The sequence below is a fragment of the Rhea pennata genome, chromosome 4 (assembly GCF_028389875.1).
Source record: "Rhea pennata isolate bPtePen1 chromosome 4, bPtePen1.pri, whole genome shotgun sequence".
NCBI lineage: Eukaryota > Metazoa > Chordata > Aves > Rheiformes > Rheidae > Rhea > Rhea pennata.
Genome location: NC_084666.1, coordinates 73,049,280 through 73,075,571, shown reverse-complemented (window position 1 = coordinate 73,075,571; position 26,292 = coordinate 73,049,280). Strand labels below are relative to the sequence as shown.

Here is a 26,292-nt window from a genome sequence, read left to right as displayed (position 1 = left end):
CCTCAGCAAGTCCTTTGACACTGTCTCCCACAACATCCTCATAGGTAAGCTCAGGAAGTGTGGGTTAGATGAGTGGACAGGTGGATTAAGAACTGGCTGAAAGGCAGAACTCAGAGGGTTGTGCTCAGTGGTGCAAAGTCTAATTGGAGGCCGATAGCTAGCGCTGTTCCCAGGGTCAGTGCCAGTCTTATTCAACTTATTCGTAGTGATCTGGATGAAGGGACAGAGTTGCCTCCTCAGCAAGTTTGCTCATGATACCAAACTGAGAGTAGTGGCTGAGACACCAGAGGGCTGTGCTGCCACTCGGAGGGACCTGGACAGGCTGGAGAGATGAGCAAAGAGAAATCTCATGAAGTTCAACAAAAGCATGTGCAGGGTCCTTCACCTAAGGAGGAATAACACTAGGCACCAATACAGGTTTAGGGATTGACCTGCTGGAAAGCAGTTCTGCAGAAAAAGATACAGGAGTCCTGGTGGACAAGTTGACCATGAGCTAGCAGTGTAAGGTCCCTTCAACCTCAATGATTCTGTGTGACATCATATGTGAAGAAAGTGGTACCAGGATGAACATTCAGATCCATCTTGTAAAAATGGTCATTGATCTGTGAGTCTTCAATTTCAAGTTATTTCAATAGATATTTCTTAGTTTTTCACAAAGGTTTCTTTGTGAAAATTTAATGTCAGAAATGAAAGTATATAAATTCGGTGGAAACTCTGGCAGTGCTACTTAAGTGACTACTGTGGAAGAGCACAGGGGCCATTGAGGAACTATGCAGCTACCAGCTGCTGTAGAAGGCCATTTGGCTCCCCATTCACATGCCTTCAGTAACAGTAGGCCATTTACTGCTGAGGTGCTATTCCCCTTCCTGCAATATCTTTTGCATAAAATGTCAAGCCTGAAATTGCTTCCATTCTTGCACCTGTTAGAACCTGCGCTTTCCGCACAGACCTGGAGAAGCATACCATACAACTCATGGTCCTAAAGACACTCCTATTTCTTTACAGCTTCTTAGCTGATTAAACTTCCTGTTCCTTGAACACTGCCTTCTGTGTGCAGCAGCTCACAGTTTCCCAAGGTGAGGGTTGCTTTCTATGAGTGTGGTACCTCTCTTTGCTGCCAAATGCTCTGTAGAAGCTGGGACAACACCATCCCAGAGGCTGAATTCTCATTTCTAGTGGGCAGCTTGTTCAGACTTTTGACTTGTAGGGACAAGCGTGTTGGCTCGAAACAAGTATTACCTGCAGGGCTGCGAATGACAGTTTCAGATGGATCAAATTCCAAACTTGCAGACACAGCCTCTGAACAACAGTGCAGGGAAGAATCTTTGCAGAAATTCAGCATCTTCTAAACAGATATTGACTTATTTATGTTCCTTTGCACAGGAGCATGCCAAGTTCATAGTCCAAATCAGATAGTGACTTTATATACAACTGTGTTCCAGGTGTCTCCATTCTTATCTGGATTTGTTTTTCCAAAGCACTTCTAGATCAAAAAGCTATTCAGATACCTGCAGTGATGAGATCAAATTTTAGCCTCATTAATTCCAATGAAACCTAGCAGAAGTTATACATGTGTGACCAAGCACCAAGAGAGAATTAGCCCTTCGGAAGTTAGAGTGATCATCGTTTCATCCAACGCCATTGAAATGCCACCGCCTCTGCCATGGAGCTGATATATAACTGCTGTCCACTGTACACAGCACTCACTGTGCTCTAGGACTCTGTTCAGAAGGGTTAGGGATTTGGTTGTCTGAATAAGAAGAAAAACAGTAGAATATGTTCAGAAATGTCATCTATGAGAGCAAACACTCAAGATGAGAATGCTGTGAAACAGTAAGTATATAAATGTATTTACTCTTTGTAAAGGATGCTAGAGAGCTAAACTCCTCCAAAAGGTGTTGTTTGATAGCTCAATATAAAAACAGTGTTATGGAAGGACAAGCAGTTGTGGCATCTGTGGGGTGAGCTTTAGCAAAAGGAGTTAGTTGTTAGACCTGAGAAATGTCCCAGTGTCATATACATGTTAGAGGCTGGACATTCACAGGGAAAACTGAGGAGTCAAGAAGTTCTTCAAACAGCCAGACACAAGGTAGAACCTCAGTGAGTCAGCCCAATCTGGTTTGCTTTGCACTATCCCCTTTGCACCACCCACTGTGTAGTTTTCAAGAGCAGCTAAATAAACAAAAGTCACAGACACTCAAAGATCAGCTCTTTTAATGTCTGTTGAGGTGTTTTATGCAGTATGAAAGGTAAAAAGTTATCTCCCTATCTGGACAAGTTTTACAGTGTAATGCAGGTGGTACTTGCTTAAGCAGTCAGTATTCATTATGGAAATGTTTTCAAGTCTCCAGTTTTCCTCTTTAAATGCTATCTTCAAGGCAGTTTGATGTACCACTGAAGTTACTTGTACAAAGCAGTGTACAGTGAAGAGCTGCACAATATACAGAGCTGCTAGGATACAATCCGAAGGATGTCTGCACCACATAGCAGCTGTGGGCTAAGGAGTGTGGGCTAGTCAGACGCAGAGGCAGGCTTCAATTGCCGTGCATTCTCTCCATTCCCATCAGCCTCTGATTCATAATTACATAGCAAGACCTATAGAATACTCTTTCTCATGCTGTTTCTTTTCAACCTGAAAATTTGTATCCACCAGGGTGTTACATACATAAGGCCGTCTGAAAATCATTATGGCCTTATCTGCATAGGAGAAGCTCTGGTGTGTGACAGCTCTTTTAACAAAGTCTGAAACTGGGTGCTTGAATAAATGAGGTGGAATAAGTGCCTTTATGCTCTTCATATTGTTTATCTGGGCACTTGATATGAGAAGACACTACAGTAGCTGAACTCTTTCCAGTCATGCATAGACTTTTTCTTTACAGAGGCTCCTATGAAGATCAGAAGTGTTATTTTCGTACTACAAGTGAGGAATGAATGCACAACATAAATTAACTGACTTGTACTAGTACTGTTTGGTGACTTGTGATTGAATCCCCTAGGTCCTGTAATGATGCTTTGTTAACTAAAAGATTTTTTTTTCCCCAGTGTTGGCCAAATTTCATCATTTTATACCATCAAGAAATTTGGCCCAAAAAATTAGTCATGGAAAATATGGAAAATAGTTTTATGTCACACAATCTTTTTATTTATTAAAGTGGTATTATAATCTCAATCTCAGTGCAATGTCCACTAAACTCATTTTCCACATCCTCCCTCATCCTTACAATTTTCTTGAAGTTTATAAATTCTAGTAATGCCTGAGTGCATAGGCTCTCCTTCTGTTGTCACATCCATTGATTGTTCAGAAGCATAGTATTGTGTGAAGAATTATGCTTGCCATTGGCAAGTATGAACAAAAACGATGTCTAGAAATCTAGGCTACTTTTTATTAACCACTCAAGTGTTTAAATAGATGATGACACAGGATATTTACATAAATGTTCTTTAACCCATATCCAACCTAGTACTGAACGAATTAAACATTACTAGGTGTTTGCTTTATAATTATGACTCAGCATCAATGGCTGTGGAGCAGGAATATTTATCTAAGCATTTACATTTTAGTTGTATGCTATGTAATAGTGACAATCCTGAAGTGCAATTTATTTAAAATTTTTTTTTAATATATTTTACAGTTTATATACAAGAAATGGGCTGCTGAGTTCTGCTCTGAGATTTGCCAGAGACTTATATGTGCTGAGAGTATCTCAGGATCTGGAAGTGTGGATTTTCAGAAGATGAAATTCTGTGGAAAAAGAGAGAATATCTTTTAAGATCTGGCCAGTAGAGTAGTGAACACTGACAGCATGTTGGTAAGCAGCTTTTTCCATATCTTCTTGAGTTCCGTAATTGGTGGGCACATTCAACAAGGCTTAGGACATTGCTGCAGATTGTATGTTAGAGATATTTTATCATTCATTAGACAGTGCTATGTACTGTAGACATTTTCCTAAGTCATGAAAAAAATGTTTGATTTTCATTGTATTCTTTATAAAATTAACTCATTCTAATTATTGATAATCATTCTTGTTATGGCTTGTGTATTTATAATGTGACTCTTGGACTGATTTTGAGTGTAGCTGAGACAGCTGTGTTTCTTCACGGAGAACATGGAAAATAGATACCTATATATGTATTTTGTTGATTCAAAATCTATTGGAATTATAGTTATTGCTGAAGTTTGCTTCATGATTTGGGATATCTTAGGATGAGGAGAACGAGGAAGGCTTGGACACAATAATTGCCCTCTCAAATACTCACACAAAACTTTGCAAAGCAAATCCTCTAATTTATACTCAAACATAATGGCAAGTGTAGAAGTAACAGAATGAATAACTAGTTATTTTGAAATGACAGTTCCAGCTGCAGGAAGGTATGTGCCCTTAACAGGCATGATAGGGATAGTTTCAAGTGGGAATTTAAATCTGTATCTGAAGCTTCCTCAGAGTTTCGGGGAGTATGGATCTAGTATGACCATCATGTGAGCATTACAGAGGAGTGATCATGTGTGTAAGAGGATCCTCAAGTAGGGGTGAAGAGAAGGATTGTTGCTGTGTTATTTATTGAGAAGCCTGCTGGCTCTCAAGCTAAGATTCAAGAAGAAAGATGGTCCAGAGGATTCCTACCCTGAAGGCAGAAAGCATACAAATGTACAAGGACACACTACCAAGAGACTTGAGGAAAGATGTGGATAGAATTGGTATGAGAAAACAATGTTTCACACAGAACGTGGCAGCTGAGGGATGCCAGGATTTGAAGGTATTTTGAGAGTAGAGAAATCGCAGCCTAGAATTGCTGTTAAGTTAGCCGAGTGTGTTGAAGCTGTGACTCACTTCCTAGTTGGATGTTCCTGGTTGGAGCAAGAATCTGCATAACTATAGCTCTCTTCTGCAGGCCAGTGCTCTCTGCTTCTGCCCTTTGTTTCATAGCTCCAGGCCAAGAAAATACTTCTATGGCTTTATAAATCTCTGTAATTCTATATGGATAACTTCATGAGCGATAATCAGTGCAAAATCATGATGCCTGACTAATAGGGGTTCATTTTATTAGGTAGGATTTACCCTTCCAATGATGAATCGCAAGAACCAGGACACTGATACTTACCAAGGGCTTTCTGTCCAGGGAAAGGTCAGTGTCTGGGAAGTGCCATCTCCATAAAAAGTGTGGAAAGCATAGCCCTCAGCACATGAACTGCCACGAACTACAGGTCTGCTCCTTTTCTACTTAATCTGTGAATTTGGGGGGGGGGGGTAGTGTCACAATGTGATATGTGAGAGATAATCGTATAGCCTGCCAAAGATAGGAAAGAATTAGAATGGATGCATGTGCTTTGCATATTTACTGATTCAAGCTAATGAGTTGTTGCCTCGTTTCTCCTCAAGGCCATACTTATCAGCTGTGTCTACAAAAATTTATCCTATCACACAGGTGCTTAAGTTGGCACTTTGGTGGGATAACAGAAAATCATCTTGCTAAAGAATAGTAGATCCTTGGCAAGGTAAACCTAGTTGTTTTTAATTTCTTGTGTTGTTGCTATTATCAAAATGATCTTCCCAGTCATTGTTGTAGTAAAAAGGAAAGAATGGGTGAGGTGATCACTTGGTGTTTTATGTAAACTTCAGGTCTTGTCAGCTGAGGATCTGGGTTGATCTTTGCCTTTCTTTGTCTCAGAAGGTCCAAGAAGAATTTTCTGTGTTTGGAGTAAATAGTGGTCAGGAATTATCCAGGCACAGCTATTTGCACCTAATGCTTGGGATTTTTGTTGTCATTATAAAACAGAAATCTGGTGTGAGCTTGTGTATACAGGGTTGTGCTTCTAGAAAGAGGGAAAAAAAATCAGTTCTATGAAGTCTGGCATGCCTCTGAGATCTTTCCATGGCCAGTCTGTTTATTCTGGTTGTGTACTATAAAAATAGAACAGGAATTTCTGAGAGTTTTTCCTAATTTTTAATAGTTCTTGTGGTTTTAGTGATATGTTTGCTAATGACTTGAGCTTAAGCTATGAAACAGCTGAACTCCAACTGCCAATTACTTATTAATTTAAAATTATTTGAATATTAATCTTGCAAGGAGCCCAAAATGTAGCTAAGTATTTAACGACTCAAGGATTCTTACATTCCCTTCCTATTTTACAGAAATCATCATTGACCTTTCTTTTAAGGGCTGAAGTAATACAAACAAGTTGTGACTTAGTTTATATGCCCTAGAAATCAAACAATATTTATTGTGAAAGATAAGAAATGATGCTTCCTCTGCATATGATCCTTCCTCTGTGAAAGGGAATGTTCTCTCATTCTTTCACTTCACAATAGACTAGCATTTCTCTGCTTTGTGGTTCTAAAGACATCTTTTCCTTATGTGCTATGTATTCCTGCTCTGCACTGAGTAATCTCCACAAAGTAACATAAGTTAATTGTGTTTGACTTTAACTCAGATGAGATCAGAACTAGACCATGGGTGGGAGTAGCTCAAGCGTGGAAATGAAAACTGGAAACAAACTCAACCCATGTTCACCAAGCCAATATAACAGTCAACCCATTTGGTTTAATTGGAAATGAGAACTATATTTTTTTATTACCTTAACTTTTTTTGCTGCTTTATTAAATTAACTTCTTAGTAGGATGTCGTTGCATGAATCTAAGTAAAGTAAATGAAGCATAAGGATTTCAAAATTCTTCTGTAGACTTAGATATCCCCCCAAACTGAAATGAGCTACTACAGTGTTAGAAACTGGGACTAAACTTAAGAGTAAACCTAGTGTAAGCTAGTCATAGCATAAGGTAATGACCTGGCCGTCAGTTGGAAAACTCTTCAAATATCTCTTAGTGCTTTATGTAAATGTCTGTCAGAGGAGCATACTTGTCAGAAACAGATTGGTTTACAGGTGTGGAGGCCCTGCTTTTTCTCTCTGTTCTAGCTGTCTAATCCAGGAGTTTGAGTATCTGAAGTTGTGATAGTAATGGCCAAACCTCTAGATCTAAACAGCTCTGAAGGTTATATGAATTTGTGTTATCTGTACAGGAGAGGTAGAACTTGGTGAGATGCTCCAAGCTTGCAAGAACATGGAGCTCTTATTCTGTTGTGAACTGAGCCAAAAATTCCTTTACTAATTATTGTCTTGAGAATTTTCTCCCTGTTAAATGTTTTAATGCAATCCATTGTTAAATTTTCTTCTGGTGCAGAGCTAGAAACTAGAGCATAAACCGTAATTTCAGATATGAAGCATATTGCATTGTATGTATGATTGTGAGTCTAGCTTTTGCGAGGAATACAGCAGCGGGTAATGCTATGAGCTGGAATCCAATAGGAATGGGTCTGACCTGACTCTAAGTCACATAAACTGATAAAAAGCAGAAGTAACTTGATATCAAGCCCAGTGCAGTGGGACTGGTATGAAGGCAAACTCCAGCTCAGTATTTTTCATGCTTTTCAATCTGTGGCTCAATAACGTGCTGTTTCAGGCTTGATCCCATGGATAAATTGCTGAGTAGAAATGACCTAGCAATCAATATGGTATGTGTGGCTCCTGCCCCTCACCCCCCAGCTTAAATATATGCTTATACAATTAGCTGCTGAGCAATTAACCTGGTAGTGATGCAGTCTGTTTTCCAGACACAACTCTTGCCTAATGAATAGTATGCATAAGGCTATTATGCAGTTAAGCAACAAGTTGAATAATACAGCTGCGTGTGATTAGGTGCTCAAGCTATATTATGAATATTGCCACAATATTATGATTTCATGTAGTTAAAGTTATGAGTTCATATACTTAAGCCTCAGCTGACTGTATGTATTGGTTATCAGATTAAACATTGAAGATATATGCCCGTTTGGAGAAGGAGAAAGCGCTTTATCCCGTAGATTAGAAAATCAGTATGAAAAGCGTTAACAGTGCTTTCAGTACAAGAGGTTTTAGGGTACAGCCTGCCAGCAAATAATTACCAAGAGTCAACAAGCTGCCTCTCATTATACAGTTAGTGATTAAAGTGTTAACTGGAGCCTCCCTATAGGTGTAACTGTGACTAAGAGAGTGCTCCTGTCAGCTGCTTGGAAGAAGGAAGGTGGGTAGGTCAATATTCCCGACATGCACTGAGACGCAGGGAGTGGCTTGGGTTTCCAGCACTCCCAGTTTGTTGAGCAAAGTAGTAATTAACAGCTCTGTGGGTTCTGTAAAGTAGCAAGGGTAGCTGACAGCTAGCGCAATGCTGTCATGCCTCTTCTAGGGCTCAGCAAAAGGTGTGTGAAACGCCTCCTCTACTACTTCTTTTTTGATCCTACTTACAGGTAAGTGAAACGTAAAGCTGGAGCTGTTCTTCTGACACTGCAGGTTACACTGAAAGCAGTAGAAAGCAAGGTACTTTGCAGTCACCCAGAACTCGAGTCAAATTCCTTTCAGGTAATGGGTGTGCCGGAGGGAAGGAGAAATGTTCAGTCAGTCAGAAATCATCCTAAAAGAGGTCCCTAATTCTCCAGGTGGCTTGCGGGAGTCAGAGTTGTGATAAAATAGGTAGATAATAAGCAGTGCTGCTGTTCTATGTAAACATGGGCAGAAGCCTTTGCTGCCCTTCATTCAGCTGCCGGTGTGATCATAAAGGTTATGTTGGTGACCTTGTCTGTTCTTGTTAGCCGGTAAAAGCTATCTTTCCTAAGCTGCCTGAAATAGTAAGTTATTTCTCTTCATAATAATGGTTTACATACAGTATTTCAAATATACTTGGTAGAGTAAGGCTAGTATCAAACCCTGCTCTCTTTATTCCTAGTTTATGCAAGGAGAGCAACCACTGAGATCTCTTCCTTCAGGCCCTGAAAGCTAAAGGGCTGTATTCACTGAGAGATACTAACTTCCTTCTGGTTTCAGTAATCAAATCCTGTTCTGAGTCTGCCTGAGCTGAAGGGTTTCCTTGTGCTTGTTGTATTCAAGTGGAGCTGTTACTGCTCTGCACAACCCTGAAATGTGAAGAAATCTTCAAAATTACAAAATGTATATATTTTCAGTATGTTTTCATTTTTACTTTCTCAGATATTGGGAATAAGTAATCTCCTTTGAATGTGATCTTTGCTTTGGTGGTGAGGGTATCTGATTTCAAAAAAAAAAAAAAAGTCTCAGAAAAATGTAGCCTGTGACTAGTTAACATCTTATTTTGATAAAATCAAATTTTATATGCAATATATTTGAATTTAGTCTGCCCTAAACTCATTTTTATAGAAATAAGTAATGGACTAACAAGTCAAAATAACAGATAGCTGTGAGTCTTAGGAAGTGACTTCCATAATTACGTGCTGTGGTGGCTACAGTGTAGAGCTCTTTGTGCCATACAACATGTTAGATATCTATTCTGTTGATTACTAAGATAATAGAGAGTTGAGCTGTATGGTTTATACATGCTAAATTGAGAACACTTGCATGATCCTGGCTTCTTGTATTTCTGGAACAGCTTCTGAAAACACTGAGTAATAATACATAGAGATCAGTGGGTTTTTCAGGGTTTTAGTTTTCCTTCGCACTGGTGGGAGCTCTGCAGCACTTTGCTCACTCCTCAGTCCCAGTCTTAAAATAATGGACTTGCCAGAAAGCAGTGTGGCTACTACAAGTAAATTAAAATGCTGCCTTGCTTCTACTGCTTGCGTTACCTGTGGCATTTCAGAGATCCTTCTCCTACCAGCCTCCCTTTACAGTCACCTCCTTTTATCATTCTGTAAAATCTGCCTGGCTGTTTGCTCTGGAGCTTACTTTTGTTGTTCCTTCACAGTTCTGTCCCTGTGTTGTCCCTTAAGCAAGTGTCAGTGTATTTAATAACATTAAACAAGTTCTCTCATCTCCCTATCCACTAATATTTTGAGTTTTTCTTAGAAGTAAGAATTTCAGGTAAGATGTAGGTCTTGTAGATGGAAAATTCCATACCTTTGCTAATTTTCTGTCTTGTATCCTGACATGACTGATGCTCTTCCAGCTTTAGGAGTAGGTAGATGGTCTTCTCCCCTGCCACCCCTGTCCTGACCTTCATTTTCCTAGACTCTTCCTGCCATTCCTGTCTTCATCTGGAGTTTTCTCATTTTATTTCTGCTGCACTCCTTGTCTATTCCTGTCTTTTCCTTCTGCTGCTGCTCGTGCCTTCAAGATATGTCTTAAGCTGCAGTCAGTCTTCCTCCAAGTCTTAAATTTATTTAGAATTAATTCTGAGGCCATGAGGTTAGCCTAGCTAAGGTGCCACTTCTAAGTCAGCTAAGTGTAAAGATCACTTCTCTCGGTCTGTGGAAATCATATGAACCATGTTAAGGTCAAATTATATCTAAAAATATGCAGCTATGAGCACTGAAGCATTTACAGGGTTTGTGAGAGTAGCTGTTCTAGGCTTAATAATGGCAACCTGGCTAACTGCTTTCATAAAACAAGCTGTTTCCTGACAGATGAAAGAGATTAGCTTAAGTCTACATCAGTAAAATTTTTCCATTTTTATCCTAGTATAAGTGAAAATGGGCATCGTGTTTTGCATTAGGGAAATTTGTCTATCATAGAGCCTGAGTAAGAGGTGAATAAAGTGGAGTCATCAACTTAGAATGCAGTACTTGGGTATTTTACTGCTCTCTCTGTGTTAAGCTTTTTCCTATCTGTGTGATGCTACTTCTTGAGCGGAGCTTAAATTTTGGCAGTGAAGTGCCATTTGTCAATCTTGATTTTCTTCAGTTACTTTTGTCTGTCTGCCTTTTTTTCTAACACCTTAGGGTGAATGAAAGCAGCTAAGACTCTCTAATTAAGCTTATTGGAAAATGCATTGTTGGAGTCTCACTGGTCTGGCTTTTTGCCTACACAGTTTTTCTGAAATCACGAGTCAGAAATCTGTAAATTATATTGCTACATTAAAGAGAGAACAAGACTATAATTAAAATAATATCTCTGCTTCTTTCTTTGTATGCTGCAGGACACTGACAGCGATCAGCATTTTCCTGGTCTAGTCTTAAAAATCTGATTAAGCATGATTTGCTGAATCACTTCTCGTGTGTGTGACCTTGGGCAACTCTCTATAGTTAGCAAGTGAATTCTTGCCAAGAAATGGGTTGCAGTCTCAGTATACTGAGAAGAGTGAAGAATAATCATAGAGTTCTAGAGGAATCCTAAAACTCTTGGGAAAAATTGTGTTGTTTGAAACTGTAGTACTGGGAACTGTATTGATCTGCGTGGTGGGAATGGCTTATGTTTTTTTGTAGTAGGAGTGAGAAAGATCTGGGTATTAAGGCTAAATACAAAATAGCCCAAATACAGTGTAATGAGAAGTTCTCTTCTGGCAAGATGCAGCCTTGCAAACTAAGATTTCACTGTTAGTTTACTAGTTAGTCTTTTTTAGTGGCTTAAATGAATATAACTTTTGTTTTGTTTAGTTTCGTCTCTTCTGAATAAATGAAGAAAGTTACTATGAAAGCACAGCATCTACCTTCTGTTTCCATCAGTGAGGAGAAGTCTATAACCAGGTAAATGATTACATAGAGACACTTAATTATTTTGCCCATATTCCACATTTACTCATTAGATTGGCAGTGGATCCTACAGTGAGCTGAGCCTGTAGCAGCAGCAACTGCAGTTCACTTTCTGTAAGGTGTGTGCAAAACAAAGTGGAGCTTCATATGGTTTTCAAAGAACTGAGCCTAAACCTTTTCAACAGCAGGTTTAGTTCATTAGGTAGAACAGTACTTTTGGAGGATACTGAAATAAAACTTCAAAGTAAGGAAGATGATCTTCCTGTCTTCAAAATCTATTGCATTTGCACATGAATTCCAAAGTTTAACTTCAGCTATGCCTGTCTGACCTGTGGGTCCAATATCTAGCCCCAGATGGCAATGTTTCTCTGCAGAAAGACACATCAGATTGCCATCTCTGTTTTGTAGTCAGTGAAAGTCATTCTTTAACCTATTTATGCCTACTTTGGAACTGTACTCAAACTGTATTTCATGGCATGCTTTTCAGCAGGGAAGTCCTGCTGTTAGGATTTATGTAGCATTAGGAAAAATTCCTTAGCCTGCTGGTGCATAGTTCCATCACCTTTTTATGGCCCATTTTTTTCCCTGTGTTGATCAAAGCACAGAAGCTGGAAGAGAGGGCTGTTGTCTCACCTTATTTCCCTCCCTCCTGCATTCTTGTGGATGCATTTACAATTGGCTTCTTCTGCATTCCCAAGGATGGGACCTGTGGTAGGTTTTTCCTCAGACTGCCATAGATGCTTACATTTGAATCCTGATATCTTTATATGCTGTATGAGCAGTACCATTCTTTTCTGCCTTTTTAAGGGATGGCATCAGTGCTTTACCCAGGGCATGTAGGTAAGCAATAAATGTATCCCTCCCCTCCTGCTAAATAGTCATTCCCTTTAGGCTGATTCTACTTTGGGATATAGTGCTTTTGTATCAGAGGTAACCAGTGTAAGCTTTCATGTACTTAACGTACAAAAGCACCAGAAAAACCTCTTTAGTATTTTGTTACTATAGATTTGCAAGTATAACTGGGTGAAATCTGGAGCATGGTAGAGATGCTTTTGATACATTTGTGGTTCTAGGTGCCATTCAAGTTTTCTTGCCCTGAGAAAAAAAGCAGATTAGCATTTTGGTACTTGCTGACATACTGAACACACTCTCAAACTTGCTTCTAATGCTATTTTTAGACTATCTTAACACTTCTGTGACTTGAGCCTGCTGTTATTATGTAATTCCTCTTTCAGTTGTATTATGGAAATCATGCTGATGCAGCAAGCCTGCTGTTTGGGAATTGCACAATGGCTGGATCAAAAGGAAGAACAAAGCACGTACAATTATCTAGTTGGCCTAAATAGTATGTCTTTAGGCATAACTGACCATAATATCCATGGATAAATGCATAGTGCTCAGCTGAGAGAAACACAGGTGGAATCCCCTGGATATATATTCCTCCTAAATATATTCAGGACTTGATTATGTTTGCCTCCAGAGTGCTTGACCTTACTCCTCTCTTGTATGCTGCCTTCATTGCTGAAAAAGATGGTGGAGTTGCAGTAAATGTTGACTTTTTCAGGTTTGTCACCAACTAGTTCTTTGAGTTATTTAGCCTTGGCTTTCTGTAGTGTCTGCATTTGGCTATTGTCCCAGAGGCATGTGATGAGGAACAGTATTGCAGTGCAACTGGGACACTGATTTTTCTGACAGTGTAACTCTGAGGAGGTGAATGTGTGCCTCTTTGTTAGGGCAATCTGTAGGCATTTTGAGTGTGAGAATGTGTTACGTTAAGACTTATTCAGGAACTAGTAACCTGGTGTGTGTATTACTCCTTCCTGGGGCAAAAAAGTAAAGAAAATGATTACTTTTCTAAGGTCTCCCTACTGCACAAGGACAAACAAGTCAGCGGGTGGCTGTTAAACTTCTCTCTCAGGGCTTTTCTAATGACTTGAATGCTTTGTCACCGTCCACTGCACTAATGCAAGACTGAAATCTGAAGGACTTGTTTATGCAAACTTAAGCAGAAGTTAACGGGAAGTTTTTCTGGGCAGCACAAGAAACTAAAAACATATTTAAGACTTGCTCTGTTGAAAGAAGGTTGAATGCAATTTGTCTCAGAGATAACCCTTGCCACATCACTTAGTGCTTTTAGCCTGTAATATTTTTATTATTTATTTATTTATTGCCTTGCAGCCAAAATGGGCAAAGAGCAGTAGATGGGCCTTGTTGCAAGGCCCAATCCTTAGCACTTCCTAATCTGTCTTCAAGAAACTGACTCCCTAACTTCCCACCTGGAAAACACTTACAAAATAACAGCTGTCAGTGACATAATTGCCTAAGATACTGGTTTGCCAAGTGTAAGAAGACTTATGTTTTATGTGTCTCGCATGCATGCTCAGAAGGTCTGTCACTACACATGTCCAAAAAAATACGGTTTTCTTCTTGCACCTAAACCTGCAGTTATATCTGGATTGTGCCTGTGTGTGAGGCTCAAATGTGCTTAGTTTGGCTTACCTGTAGCCAGTATGATGAAAATTTGACTTTTACCTGATTCACACCTAATCCCATGATGACTTTGCCTTTTGGTGGGATAACTTAAACACAATCCCTTGTAGCTTCATAGCTCGTTAAATATGAAGGACCAGTAACAAGCCATTCCAGCACAGCGGAAACGAAGGCTTTGAACAGTCACAGTAATAGGATTTAAAATGTAAGTAGCTTCAAGTAAAAGTTAAAAACGATGCTTTGGAGCCCAACTCTTGGTTGATACCTCCTGAATTGTATTGTCAAGTATTTATAATGGGTTGTTAAAGTCAGTGGTTTAAATCCAGGGTGCTTTGGAGAAAATGCAGTTAATCTTATGGAATTCAGTGGGTAAAAGATCTTGCCCTAATCTTACCAGCTGAATAAAAGCCATTTATCTCTTCTCCTCTCTCCTCCAATGTCACAGAAGGGCGTGGGGGAGGAAGCACTGAGCAGTATGGCACTGCTAAGGTCAATCAATTAAGTGGAATAAATGAGGGATACACTGTGCCAGGGAAAGCCTTTCATCACACGTGCTACCTGTGCCTACTCCTGTTTAATGAGCCTCCTCGCTGTGCCATTTCCCACTCCAGTGCATCTGAAGGATCGAGCCTGGGGGAAGGTGAAGTTCTCACTGAGCAGTTGAAGTGTTGGGCTCTCGGGCAGCAGATCGGCTGCAGGGTGCATCTGTTCCAACTCTAGTGTTTTGCCTCTACATGGTGTCAGATGTCTGTCTATGTGGTGTCAGATGTCTGTGTAAGCCTCTTGTTCCCCTCACTCTGCCCACAAAAAAGAAGCAGGTACTTTAGATCTGTTTCCTGTGTAGAAAAATGCACCATGACGTAGTTCTGCTTAGTATTATCCAGAGACGCTGCTTAGTATTACCCAGAGATGTTCTGTTTTCCAAATGCATTAGGTATGTGGAAATGGATGAGAGGTGAATGAGAAACATGACAGAGCAGAAGGCGTTTGCTCTGAAATGAGATCTCAGAGAGTGTAGACAAGAGAGAGTGAAGGTGCAAGGTGACTGCATATGTTCTAAGTCACATCTGCGTATGTTCTAAGTCACATAAGAGGGTATATGGAGTAGTAATAAGGTGGTGTGATAGAGTTGGAGAGAAGATCCTTTTGTTGACAGATTGATACGCTTAAAATCACACATAGCAACCAGTCAGCCCAAGTGTTTCCATATGTACTATCTGTATTTTTATTTATTTATTTATTTATTTTTACTGAATTCATCCCTTCCTCTTTTCTGGTATCGATTGCATGCAGTTTGTCTTAAGTGAGATCGTCTGAATGCTGTTAACAGTTAACAATCAACAATCAATCCTTACCTCTCCAAGCAGTCTTTTCCCTACTTTTGTTACCCCTGCTATTTGAAATAGCCTTCCTGAATTGTAGTCTAGATCTTCCTTGGTTTATAATTGGTGTGAGAAAGAGCATTTTCTTGATGGTTCTGAAACACATACTGCTTACAATTCTGTCTGTGTTCAGTTCTCTCTAGAACAAACTGTGGCTAATTTCCTCTCTTCCCTCTCCCTCCCCTTTTTTTAATAGCTCACACTACTTGACATTTGCCTTGCTCTCCTTTAGATTTCATTGAATTAATGATGTGTAACAGTAGCACTCCAAGGCAGCATCCTTTACCAAATCCACCCTTGAGGGATAATTCAAGTAGACTTGCTCTGAACACTGTATTCCTGTATATACATCTTTGTATGGTGGTTAAATTTTGTGCGACAGCATGGCATTGCTTACTTGTGATCAGCTGGTGCTTAGCAGTAGCCAGAAGGTGCTCTTCTGCACTACTGCTGCCTAAGCAATCGTTCCCTGTCTTGTGTTTGTGCATTTGATTATCTCATGTGTCATTTGTTGTTTCTTCCACAGTTACAAGGCTCACATACTCCTTGTGTCAGTGGTGTGATCTGGTTGCTGCACCAAAGCTGTCCTAATGGTCTGCAGGTGCTAACTGAGCAGTGCATGCAGGAGCAGCGTTTGCACAGGGTGTCAGTTGGACTGTGGCTTTAACCACCTGGAATGTCATGGGTGTGCAGTGCGTGTGCCTGTGGACTGCTTACAGTCTCTGGATATTGAGTAGCACAGTCACAGATATCGGTCTGAGTTGACTGCTGAAGTTTTCCAGTAGGTCCGGAAATCCCATGCTTAAAATCAAGTAGCCAAAGTACTTTTTTCCAAGGGGAAGAGGAGGCTACAACCTGGAAACTTGGACTTACAGTAGCTCTGTATTCAAAATCTGGCTATTTTGAAAAGTCCTGAAGTTTGAAAAGGTTTCTAAAACCTTCTCTGTTCCTCAGACTGATCTGCAGTGTTCTGAATTTATCACGCAAGGGTAGAGATGGATCTGGTTGTCTTTGAAGTTTGTTCTTAAATGTTAAGCTTTATCAGGACCCCTAGCCTTCAGCCTTCAGATTGCCTTCCTGTCTCTATGCAGTATTTTCACAGCAAAATGTTGTGCTCCTTTTTTAATTTAATTTTATTGCAGACTGGCTTTCTGTTCGAGATTCGAGATGATGGGCATGTTTATAACTCTTGCCAGAAGTCTATTGGCAGGTATTCTGTTCATGTCCATCCCCTCTCCTCTGAGCAGTGACTAAATGCAAGCTGTTACGTTGCAAGTAGAAGGCAACTAAAATAGACATAATGTAGATAGTTTAGTAAAAAGAATACTTGGCCGGAGTAGTGTAATGAAAACAGTCCAAGTGGTGGGGAGGAGAATGGATTTTATAACCTAACAGAAGTCATTTACAACACTTAGGTATGGGAGTGTTTCTCCCGTTTGTTTCTCCATTCATGACTGTTACAGAAGTCCAAAGTACAAATTATTCTATGGCAGTGTTATTAATGTCATGTTAGAATGCGACTAACTCATTTCCTCTCTTTATCAGGTCCTCAAAGAAGCAACTAATAAGCAACCCAGTGTTTCAGACAAAATTTTACTTCGGGAAGATATTGTATTAATCACTAACAAACCCATACAATGTTCCAGTGTGGGTAACAAACACATACAAGGTGTTACTCTGCCCCTGGATTAGCACCTGGATTTTACAGTGATAGAGCAACAGTAAAATGATTCTTCCATTGTGATCTTTTCTTTCAGAGAGCAGCTAAGTTCTCTGCTGAAGACATATAACTCTTATTATTCTGATCAAGAAAACCTGCAGCTGTCATATAGTCAGGTAAGGAATCCATGCAAGAGCAATATTTCATACAAAAATCATAATGTTATTGTAGGAAAAGCTCTAATGGGTGCTGATATTGAATGCAGCTGGACTACAAACAATCTAGAATATTTGTTGCACATCAGTGTATTAGATGTCATTTTAATCAAAATACAGAGCTGACAATACACCAAAGCATGTGCTAAAGCCAAATTTCATGACGAGAAGAGAGCAGAAACGGGTACGCTTAGAACAGCAGGGGTGTCAAATGTATAGCAGTGTAATCTCCCTGCCATCCTGCTCTTCAGTGTATCACTGAAAACCATTCTTCAGGTCTAGCTCTCAAGCCTTATCTCCAGAGTTCAGAAAGAGTGTAACTGCACATTTTCCTGCAACATGCAGCTCCCACCCTGCCTCCTTAGCTTGAACGAATGGAGTGGCAGGACCTGGGTAGGCTGCCAGTCTCTTCTCAAATGTGGACCTCCAGAACAGTGAAAATGCTTGTTACAATAGCCTCGGTATCTTCCCTTGACAGAGACCAGAAGAGTCTGTGTTGTACTGTGAAGCTAAAGGACTGATGTTTGCACGTGTCTTGTCTCTAGTATCACAGAATCCTTAGTTTTAAGGTGCAAACTCTTTCACAGGTTAGGCTTCTGTTCTTCAGCTGTTATCAGGAACCAAAAAACCACTTGCTTCTGGGGGAGGAAATCCTGAGGAAAAGCAGTATGAAAATGGCTAGTCCTTAGTTCTCCATCCTGACTCGCTCTGCAGTGAGAGAGTTGTATTGCAGCAAGAATGGGTACTGATAAGGTCTTTTGGGGTGAGGCAGTGCTCCATATGAGCAAGGACAATTTCATTAACTTCATACTCCTCTTTAACCTGCAATTGTTTTTTCCCTTTACCATTTCCTTAGCACCCTAATTTTATAGTTGTAGCCAAATGGAGGATAGCTACAGATTACACTTGGACTTGTAGCCTGTGTTATTACAGTCAGTAAGTACTAATCATTCCTCCCTTTCCTTTGCTTTTTTTGTTTGTTTTTCAGACAGAAGGCAGCAAACCATTTATTGAAGGAATCTTGTCAATATTTTGGGGAATCCGACACCCTATCCGATTAAAAATTCAGGACGAGAAACAGATACCTTCTTTTGTTACCTTGAAATCAACAGAGAATGTGGGTTTGTTCACCAGTAAAAGGTAGTGTTTTTACTCCTGTAAGGAGAAGGTAGACTGATATTTCAAGAGAACTCACGTAAGTGGCTGCACCGGGTATGGTGCTTGTATCCCAGATTTCCCAAAGGCTGCAGCAGTCACTTGCACAGTAGGACTCAGAGCCAAGTGTAACAGAGGCTCCTCTGGCTTTTCAGTGACTGCTGCTGCACAGAAAGGTGCATCTTTAATAGGTCTACCTTTTAGCTTTAAATTGGTTAAGAAGATGAAGAATGAGCTTCCTCTTTTCTGTATTGACTGTTTCCAAACAAGTAGCAGGTAATTCAGAAGGCTCCATCTTGCTGTGCTGGAAGAATAGCACTTTTGCCTCTCCGACTTCAAGAGCAGCAAATGTTTAGCCCTTCCCTCAGGAAATCCTAGGAGAAGTGAAGCTCCCATGTCTGCATCTTTCCCCAGGCTCACCTTTGCTCAGCAAGCAACCTGCCACAATTTGGTCTACCTGTGCTAGCTCTGAAAGACCCTGTGTTGGTAGGCATTGTATGACAGGAAGCAAAAAGCTGGTAATGTGTAGCTGGTAAAGCTAAGTGATTCCCTATCCCAGGTTACTTTCTCAAATATTCAAAGTGTAACATCATTGCTTTGCAAGGCAAAGTTTTAATTGGGGGACTAATACTGACTTTGTCCATGCTAAGTTGGATGTTATAAAGCATTATAAATGGACACAGATCAGCTATTCCTTCAGGCTATTGCCTATGAGATTGTGTGTCTGTGCAGTGTGTTGATCTGGATCCTGCTATGTTTGCCAGAGGTTTAAGTTTGTTTAGGTGCTTAGAATATTTCCTTTTCTGTTTCTAATGTTATTTTTCCAGCCTTGGCTGGTGATTTTTGGTTTATATTTGACAAGTTGAAGCAGAGTAGTGTGTAATATGAAAACTGAGCCAATGTTTATTCTGAATGTTTTCCTGATAAATAAATTAAATATTAAAGAGCTCTTTATCTTCATTATCCGTTGTCTTGGATTGCATGCGGTATTAGAGTGAATTATGGATTATATTCTATGCTCGTTGCAGATGTACAGCTCCAGCAAAGCTGGGGGCAATCTTTCTATCTCTTGCTATTGAAGTTAATGGGTAACCTAACAGGAGTAATCAGTAAAGAACTTGAGTCTCAGGCAAAACTTGTTCACTTTGTTTACCCTGAATAGGCCTTTTGATACTGCCTGCATGTGACCTGTAGGATATGGTCCATTCTGGCAGTTAAAGTTTTGCTCTGTCTTTTATTTCTTGAAAAATATACTACTGCTAATAGATTTGAATCTTAAAGTAAGTATTCATTCACGATCACAGAAATGTGAAACTGCCCAAACATGCTTTAAGGTATGCAGAACAGCTTGACTGTTTGATCTTGAATGTTTTAAACGCACGGAGAAAACTGAGATATGCATTTGGCATTTTCGCTGGAGTTGGTTGAATATTATTTTAAATATGTATAGAATTTTTAAAATATTTTCTATAAATTGGTTATCTACTGTTCTCTGTCCAAACAGTAACTGGCCAGAGAATTTTTGCTGAGAATTTATTAAATGAATTATGGAAATAAAGAGATAAACACCTTGGTTTTAAAATCCAACTTTATCTCAGACCTGAGAGCACTGAATTGAATTCTTGTTCTCCTACAGAGTTGGTTTGGATAGCACTAGGGGTTAGTACAGTAATTTACTATTTCATATATACCAGAGCTGTCTCTGGATATTTAGACCACAAAGTGTTAGGAGCTTGGGTTTTTTTTTCTTTGTTTTTTTGTTTTCTGTCTGTCTATGATATCTTACCTGTGATCATTCTAGAACATGGCTATAGAAGAGATTGAAGAATTACTGCAAATAATTTAAGAGGCATCTTGCTTCAACATCCAACAGTCTCTAAATAGGATTATGCCTTTGGGATCTGCAGTCATATCACACTTTACTTACTGTAGTTGTATTATGAGCTAGAATTACTGGCTTCATATACTGCATAGAATCTATAATCATGTTCTGTAAACTTTTAAACAGGGATAGAAATGCATTATATGAAGCCTGGCTACAAAATAAATTGAACTCACTGGGCGAATGAAGAACAATCAACTATGTTTGCTGTTTCAGGGGAATGACACGCTGGGGAGAATTTGATAATCTGCATCATATTAGTGGGGAGACATTGAATTCTGCAGAAGAAAAGTCAAACTTGGAGAAAAGTTAGTATTGCTGCTCTTCTTACATTCACTGGCAAACTTTGTGACTGTGCAAAAATAATTTGACATAGTAAGTCTTCCCCACAGGTAAAATAGTATCTATCTTTTCCTGTGTTTAACATCTATTACATGCTAGTAAAACGCTGAAACAGAAATACTGCCGTATAACTGGTTAGTGAAAATATTACTGTACAGGTAATTTTCCAAGTGGCCCATACTAGTTGATTGTTTTCACTGAAGAAGTTATTCCCACAAAGAATACAAAATACTGAACTGTGGCCTGTGGTTGCTGCAGCTCTTTGACTCTGATATGCATGTCCTTCCCCTTCTTCCTTCTCCTACCCCCACAAGAAGCCCTTGATTGAGAACCTTCCTTCATTCTGTGATAGTATTGGCAAAGAGGGCTGTACAATATGCTGATGCAGTTTCATTTTTGTCCAGGTTATTCATGTTATGAAAGCAGCACTCTGAAGTCCAAGAGCAAGCAGGAACATGACTCTGCTACCCTGCCCAGAGCCCTAAGCAATGCTGCAGTGCTGAGGAAGAGGACTAAGTTCCCCATGATAGCAAGAACAGAAGTGGAAACTCACAGGTTTTCTATTAATGGCCATTTCTACAACTACGAGGTGTGAAAAGTTGCCTATTTGTGCTTGTGTTCCTTCACCTGAAGCTGGGTACTGGGGCATATGGAAATCTCCAGAGAGCTTTTGGACACCCTCTCCTGGAGCCCTCGTAGCCAGAGAGGCTCTGTCTCGTCTGTGGGGCCTGGCCTGTGTCACTGAGCCTTGGGCCCTGCCTCCAGGGTTTGGCTTCGGGTCCATTCAGGAAGGCAGGTTGCAGGTGTGCATGGCTGCTGTGTGGTAGTGGTGTTTATGGTGGTCCTGCATCCTGCAGGAGGAGACCCTTCCCTTCTCCTGAGCACACTGCTTGCCCTTCCCTTTAAGGCAGCAGTGGCAGTGTACCTGACCATTTTCTTTATCCCGGAGCTTTGCTATATTTAGACTCTTTGGATCGCAGCCATTCAGTACAGCAGTTTGCTTATTTGTGCCGTTGTTGCTGCTGGTCTTATTTTCTAGACATCAGTTTTCACTCCAGCTTTTGGATCAGAAACGAAAATAAGAATAAACAGCCATATGAGAACAAGAGAAGTAATAGAGCAATTGCTTCGAAAGTTTAAGGTAAGTGTCTGTGTCTACAGAGGCAAGTACAGCTGCATTCTAGGAAAGTTAACTCTAGAGTGTAATGCTAGTGCTGTCTGTTGCGAGAAAGAATGGAAATAACTGGAAGGATAGTGCACAGAACACATCATAAAAAAACAAAAAACAAAACAAAAAAAACAAAAAACCCCACCTGGGCCATTTCTAAGGAGGAAGATAGGTTTTATTTTACAAGTGGTTCAAGGTGGTTTGACTCTAGGGAATGTATATTAAATATATACTGTCAGAGAATGGGTTTTCTATAATCGAATTCACAGGAAGGGAAAAAGCTGCCACATACTTACCTTTTCCTAGCACAGAGAAGACATTTGTTTAATGCACGTGGCCATGCTTCCCTCTAGTGACAGGCACTGCTAATAGTATTTTGCTAAAAGCAAAAGGAATTCTAACTTAATTTAGTCTAAGTGTTTGGGCTAAATAAATTAGGCTAGATCTGGGCACACAGGAAGCTCCAGAAAGTTAGATTTAAAACTAATACTCAAAATCAGTGCCATAATGTCTGGAATTCCTTTTCTTCAGAAGCTTATTTGGTACTGCCTTCTGTTAGCATAGCTATATTTGGTTAGAAATATATTTACTTTGGTTCTTTGTTTATCTCAAATGTTGAATTCTACTTAAGCTACATAGACAATTAGCAAAAATAATAGTAAAATAATAAGTTATTTAAAGATGTTGCTATTGCATGATGACATTATACAGACAGAAAAGTGAGGTGAAGTAGTGAAAGAACTTAACTTCTATGAATAGTATCATAATGAAGTAAAGTTGTAGAGAGTAATTCAAAAAATAAGTATGTTCAAAATGACCACTGTTTTCTAAACATGGTCATGCAGGCTAGTGAATGGGAAGAGATCTCAGGTTTTTGTCTTAATGCCAATACTCTTGGTAAATCTGATTGATTGTCACCTAAGAGATTTGTATGAACTAACTATGGACTTTTCAAGGAAACAAGACTGCAAGGATCTAGTGTTTTCTAAGATGATCGATTGCTGTTTGGGGAAATGGTAGCTTTTGTAATCATGTAATCATTTTGTAATCATTGTTCAGCCCAGAGACAATGAAAATGGCAGTGTAGTTTGATAACGTATTCAAATAGAGTATGTTAACTCTTCTGTAGAGGGAGGCCCAATCTCAGACTTTGATTTGGACTTCTGACTTGAGAAACGTGTTGAGTGTCTACTGACAATGAAATGCTGGAGAAGCATATCCATCAGTCTGAAATGACTTTGTTTTTTGCATTTAACAGATAGAAAACAGTCCACTTGAATTTGCACTTTATATTATCCATGCATCAGGAGGTAAGCCAGACATTGCTGTATGATCGCTTCCCCTTTAATTATCCTCTGTGCACGTGTGGGGACCACTCCCCTAGGTGTGACAGAATCAGTTGCTGGCATGTGTCATTGCCCTCATGTCCTGGTGCAGGGTGGGATTTCTACCTTTGGGGAGATATTTAGAGATGTGCATTGTCCTGATGGAGAGGAAAACTAGAATAATCATTTCCTGGGTGCTTTTTTCTGCAGAGTCCTGCAAGTACGGTTGGCTCAGACAAATAGACCTTCCCCCCCCCCCCCCCCCCCCATAATTAAAGACTTGGAGGTGTCTTTTAGCTTTAACTTTTGTTCTGTATGGCCACATGGCATCTAGTGATGGCAGGCATCAAGCGGGTGGTTTTGTGAAACATTTTATTTAAAACAAGGGTTCTTAGAGAGTGCTAGGAGAAACCTAGGACGGCTTTGAAATGCTAGCTTGATAAACACATCTCCTAAGCATGTTTCACCTGGAGTTTACAATTTTGAATTGTAGTCCTAGGTACTAGATGTCTAGTCAGAAGTGCTCCATTTTTATGGGAAAAGGTATACTTTTGCAGCATAGTCTATTCTCTGTTTCATTAGGAAAAAGGAAAAATAATAACTGAAACAATGAAAGAAGACTGAGGAGAAATTATGGCAAATGTGAAGTTGGAAGGATACTTGTGAAAATTAAGCTGCAGATTTTGTTTCAGCCAGTTATGATTGGCTTGGAATCAGTCTCTTAAATGCATACCTGCTCACCTGAATTGTAGCTCCTGTCTGTTGTTGGGTATACCAATTTCTTCCAAAATGTATGGTGTGCATTTAGGTGCCACATCATCCTGCAAATATGTGTTTGAGACTTGTTATCTAATAATTGTATATTAGTCAAAGATAGAATCTTTGCCAAGAAAAAACGACTACTGAGGGCATGAGGTATTTGGAAGCATGGTTTTATGTTCTATGCAACATCTCACTTCTTTTGCATCCCAGAAAAGAAACAACTGAGGAGTGGAGACATTCCCTTACTGCACAGACTCCTACAGGGGCCTTCAGAGAAGATTGCCCAGTTTTTTCTCATGGATAGGAATGCCGAGGAGGTCAGCAGTGATGTACGTATATCATCATTCTAATTGTTCTCAGTATTTTGCCTAATTAACCTATTCACTGATGTGAATTTCTTGCCTTCATGATAGGTTGCTCAGTATATTCAGTTTCATCTTCCCTTTTTGGAATCAATTCTGCATAGACTGAATGAAGAAGAAGAACAGGAGATTCAACAGACGATTGCAAAGTAAATAGGAGTAAAATTAGTGGGTTCACTGTCAGTGCAAGAGAATTACAATTACGGGTTGGCTCAAGAGGTGAATGCGTTTATGTAGTAGGAGGAAGTTTGTGCTGTACTATGACTAGTTACATTAAACTTTGTGGTTTTATAATATTTGTTATATCCTGAATCCCTAGATCAGCTGTTCTTAAAGCTTTCAGAATAAATGCTAGACTATATCTATGACATCCGATAAAGATTTGGCAGAAGTAACCCAGTGATAAGGGAGCTCGACGGTTAATTTCTATTTTACCTCATTTGTCTTCTGAGCCTTAGACTAGTTTCTGAGCTTCTATTTGCTGTGATCTATTTCCCTGGAGGGTATAAATGCATTAAATATTGTGGTAGTATTTAGGTAGCATAGCATTTCATCTAGACACTTACAAAATCCATCGTACTTCTTTAAAACTTCCATTTTAATTAATTGCTTGAGTTCTGATAGTAGCTTGAAATACACAAGTATGAGGGCCTCTTAGAAATGCACCAGTAGCCCTAAACATATGGGAGACCTGAGGTCAAAAGCAGTGCCATTCTACACCAGCTGAGAATCTGTTATGAAACAGCCATCTGATAATCATTTTGAATAGAAATTGCCAGGGAATGTAAAGGAAAAGATAATGCTTGCCATTTTCGATCAGAAAAGCTTTCATTAAAGTATTTTTTACCCATTCAACTAGCATGTTAAAATTTGTGTAAGATTTTGGCAGTTCTGTGTTACTAAATGCCTCCTCTTTCTCTTTGTCTCAGGTATCTTAAAGAGAAGAATATGATATGCCAGCACCTTCATAGTCGAACTTTTAAAAAAACTGAGACTACTGTTTGATATGAATGGCCTATTGTGAATACTACCCACGACCTGTGCCAAAAAACAGTCAGTATATTGTCTTGATCCTTGAAATATTACAAATGTGGCATAACTGAAGAACACTTTAAGCACAAGGGCGTTTAAATTTTTAAAGTTTCTTTTGATTATGCAACTGAGACTGAACCTACTTCATTACAGCTCTGGAATACAAACTGGGAACCACCTTAGAAGATGCATGAAATTCTCCAAATGGTAAATAGTGAGTCCAACTCAAAAAGTTGACGGAAGGGGAAAAAATCCTGTGAAAAGCACAAAGCTTTGAAACCTACTTATTTGCAAGCCATTGCCAGGTGTGTTCCATAAAATAAAAATGTTGCAATTAGCCATGTGTTAAACATATCAACGAAAAGAACAGAAAGTACATGGCTTTTCTTGTATTAGAGAAACCTTGAATTTAATTAGAAAAAAGCTTTTTAGTAGATTGAAGTGACAAAGGATATTTAGGTACCTAAGATTGCAGTTAGGCTTTTCAGTTAACTTGAAAAAACACCTACACAAGCAAGGTGCCTGAAATCCCACTGCTTTTAGATTGGTCATTACCTAACTCACATAAGCTTTGAGTTACCACTTTAAAAAACTGAAAATCTGCTTTATAGCTACTAAACTCTTGAACATAGCAGTGAATTTCTCTCAAATGCCTCTTAAACTGCAAAGTAGGAGCTCTTGTGAAATATTGTTGAATCTGCTTGATCAGTTTCTGGATGACATCTCAGCTATTTTTGTTGTTGTTGTTGAAACGTAAGCTATGACTTGCTCCTCTACGTGTTTTATATTTGAAGATTGAAGTGAAAAGTGTTTGGTAAGAAAGATTAAAGGACTGTAACCTTGATCATAGCCATGATGGGTCATGTAGGGTTGGGGCTGGCATCCTTTCCCCGTGATCCTGGAGATGCAGTTTTTGGACAGTCTACTGCCTCAGCACAGCACACCACAGTTAATTTTGTGGTCCTGTCTGGTCAAGTCATGCCAAGTAGAAAAGCTCAAGTTGCAGAGTTGTAAATAAAATTCAAGTCATGCACAAACTGCCCTCCTA

At 39.5% G+C, this 26,292-nt stretch overlaps 1 protein-coding gene across 3 annotated transcripts; it reads left to right on the top strand.

The window, feature by feature from the left end:
* On the top strand, positions 1 to 26,292 carry RASSF6 (Ras association domain family member 6). Of its 3 annotated transcripts, XM_062574263.1 has the most exons (13): positions 1 to 44; positions 1,479 to 1,833; positions 3,633 to 3,809; positions 11,374 to 11,463; positions 17,099 to 17,177; positions 18,205 to 18,356; positions 20,470 to 20,561; positions 21,000 to 21,184; positions 21,635 to 21,736; positions 23,022 to 23,073; positions 24,061 to 24,179; positions 24,264 to 24,361; positions 25,142 to 26,292. In XM_062574263.1, the coding sequence occupies exons 4-13, from the start codon at positions 11,393 to 11,395 to the stop codon at positions 25,215 to 25,217; spliced, it is 1,026 nt and encodes a 341-aa protein (XP_062430247.1). In that variant the 5' UTR covers positions 1 to 44; positions 1,479 to 1,833; positions 3,633 to 3,809; positions 11,374 to 11,392; the 3' UTR covers positions 25,218 to 26,292. The 3 variants fall into 3 exon arrangements, with proteins under 3 accessions (XP_062430247.1, XP_062430246.1, XP_062430245.1); XM_062574262.1 differs by lacking the exon at positions 1 to 44 and having other exon boundaries at positions 1,360 to 1,833; XM_062574261.1 differs by lacking the exons at positions 1 to 44; positions 1,479 to 1,833; positions 3,633 to 3,809 and adding an exon at positions 8,120 to 8,280.

What these genes read in the sequence shown, in the direction of transcription:
- RASSF6 (XM_062574263.1), top strand. Translation starts at nt 11,393, where the DNA reads ATGAAGAAAGTTACTATGAAAGCACAGCATCTACCTTCTGTTTCCATC. An exon ending in GAGGAGAAGTCTATAACCAG is followed by an intron (nt 11,464 to 17,098) that starts GTAAATGATTAC and finishes CTTTTCTTTCAG; the next exon opens with AGAGCAGCTAAGTTCTCTGC. An exon ending in TGCAGCTGTCATATAGTCAG is followed by an intron (nt 17,178 to 18,204) that starts GTAAGGAATCCA and finishes TTTGTTTTTCAG; the next exon opens with ACAGAAGGCAGCAAACCATT.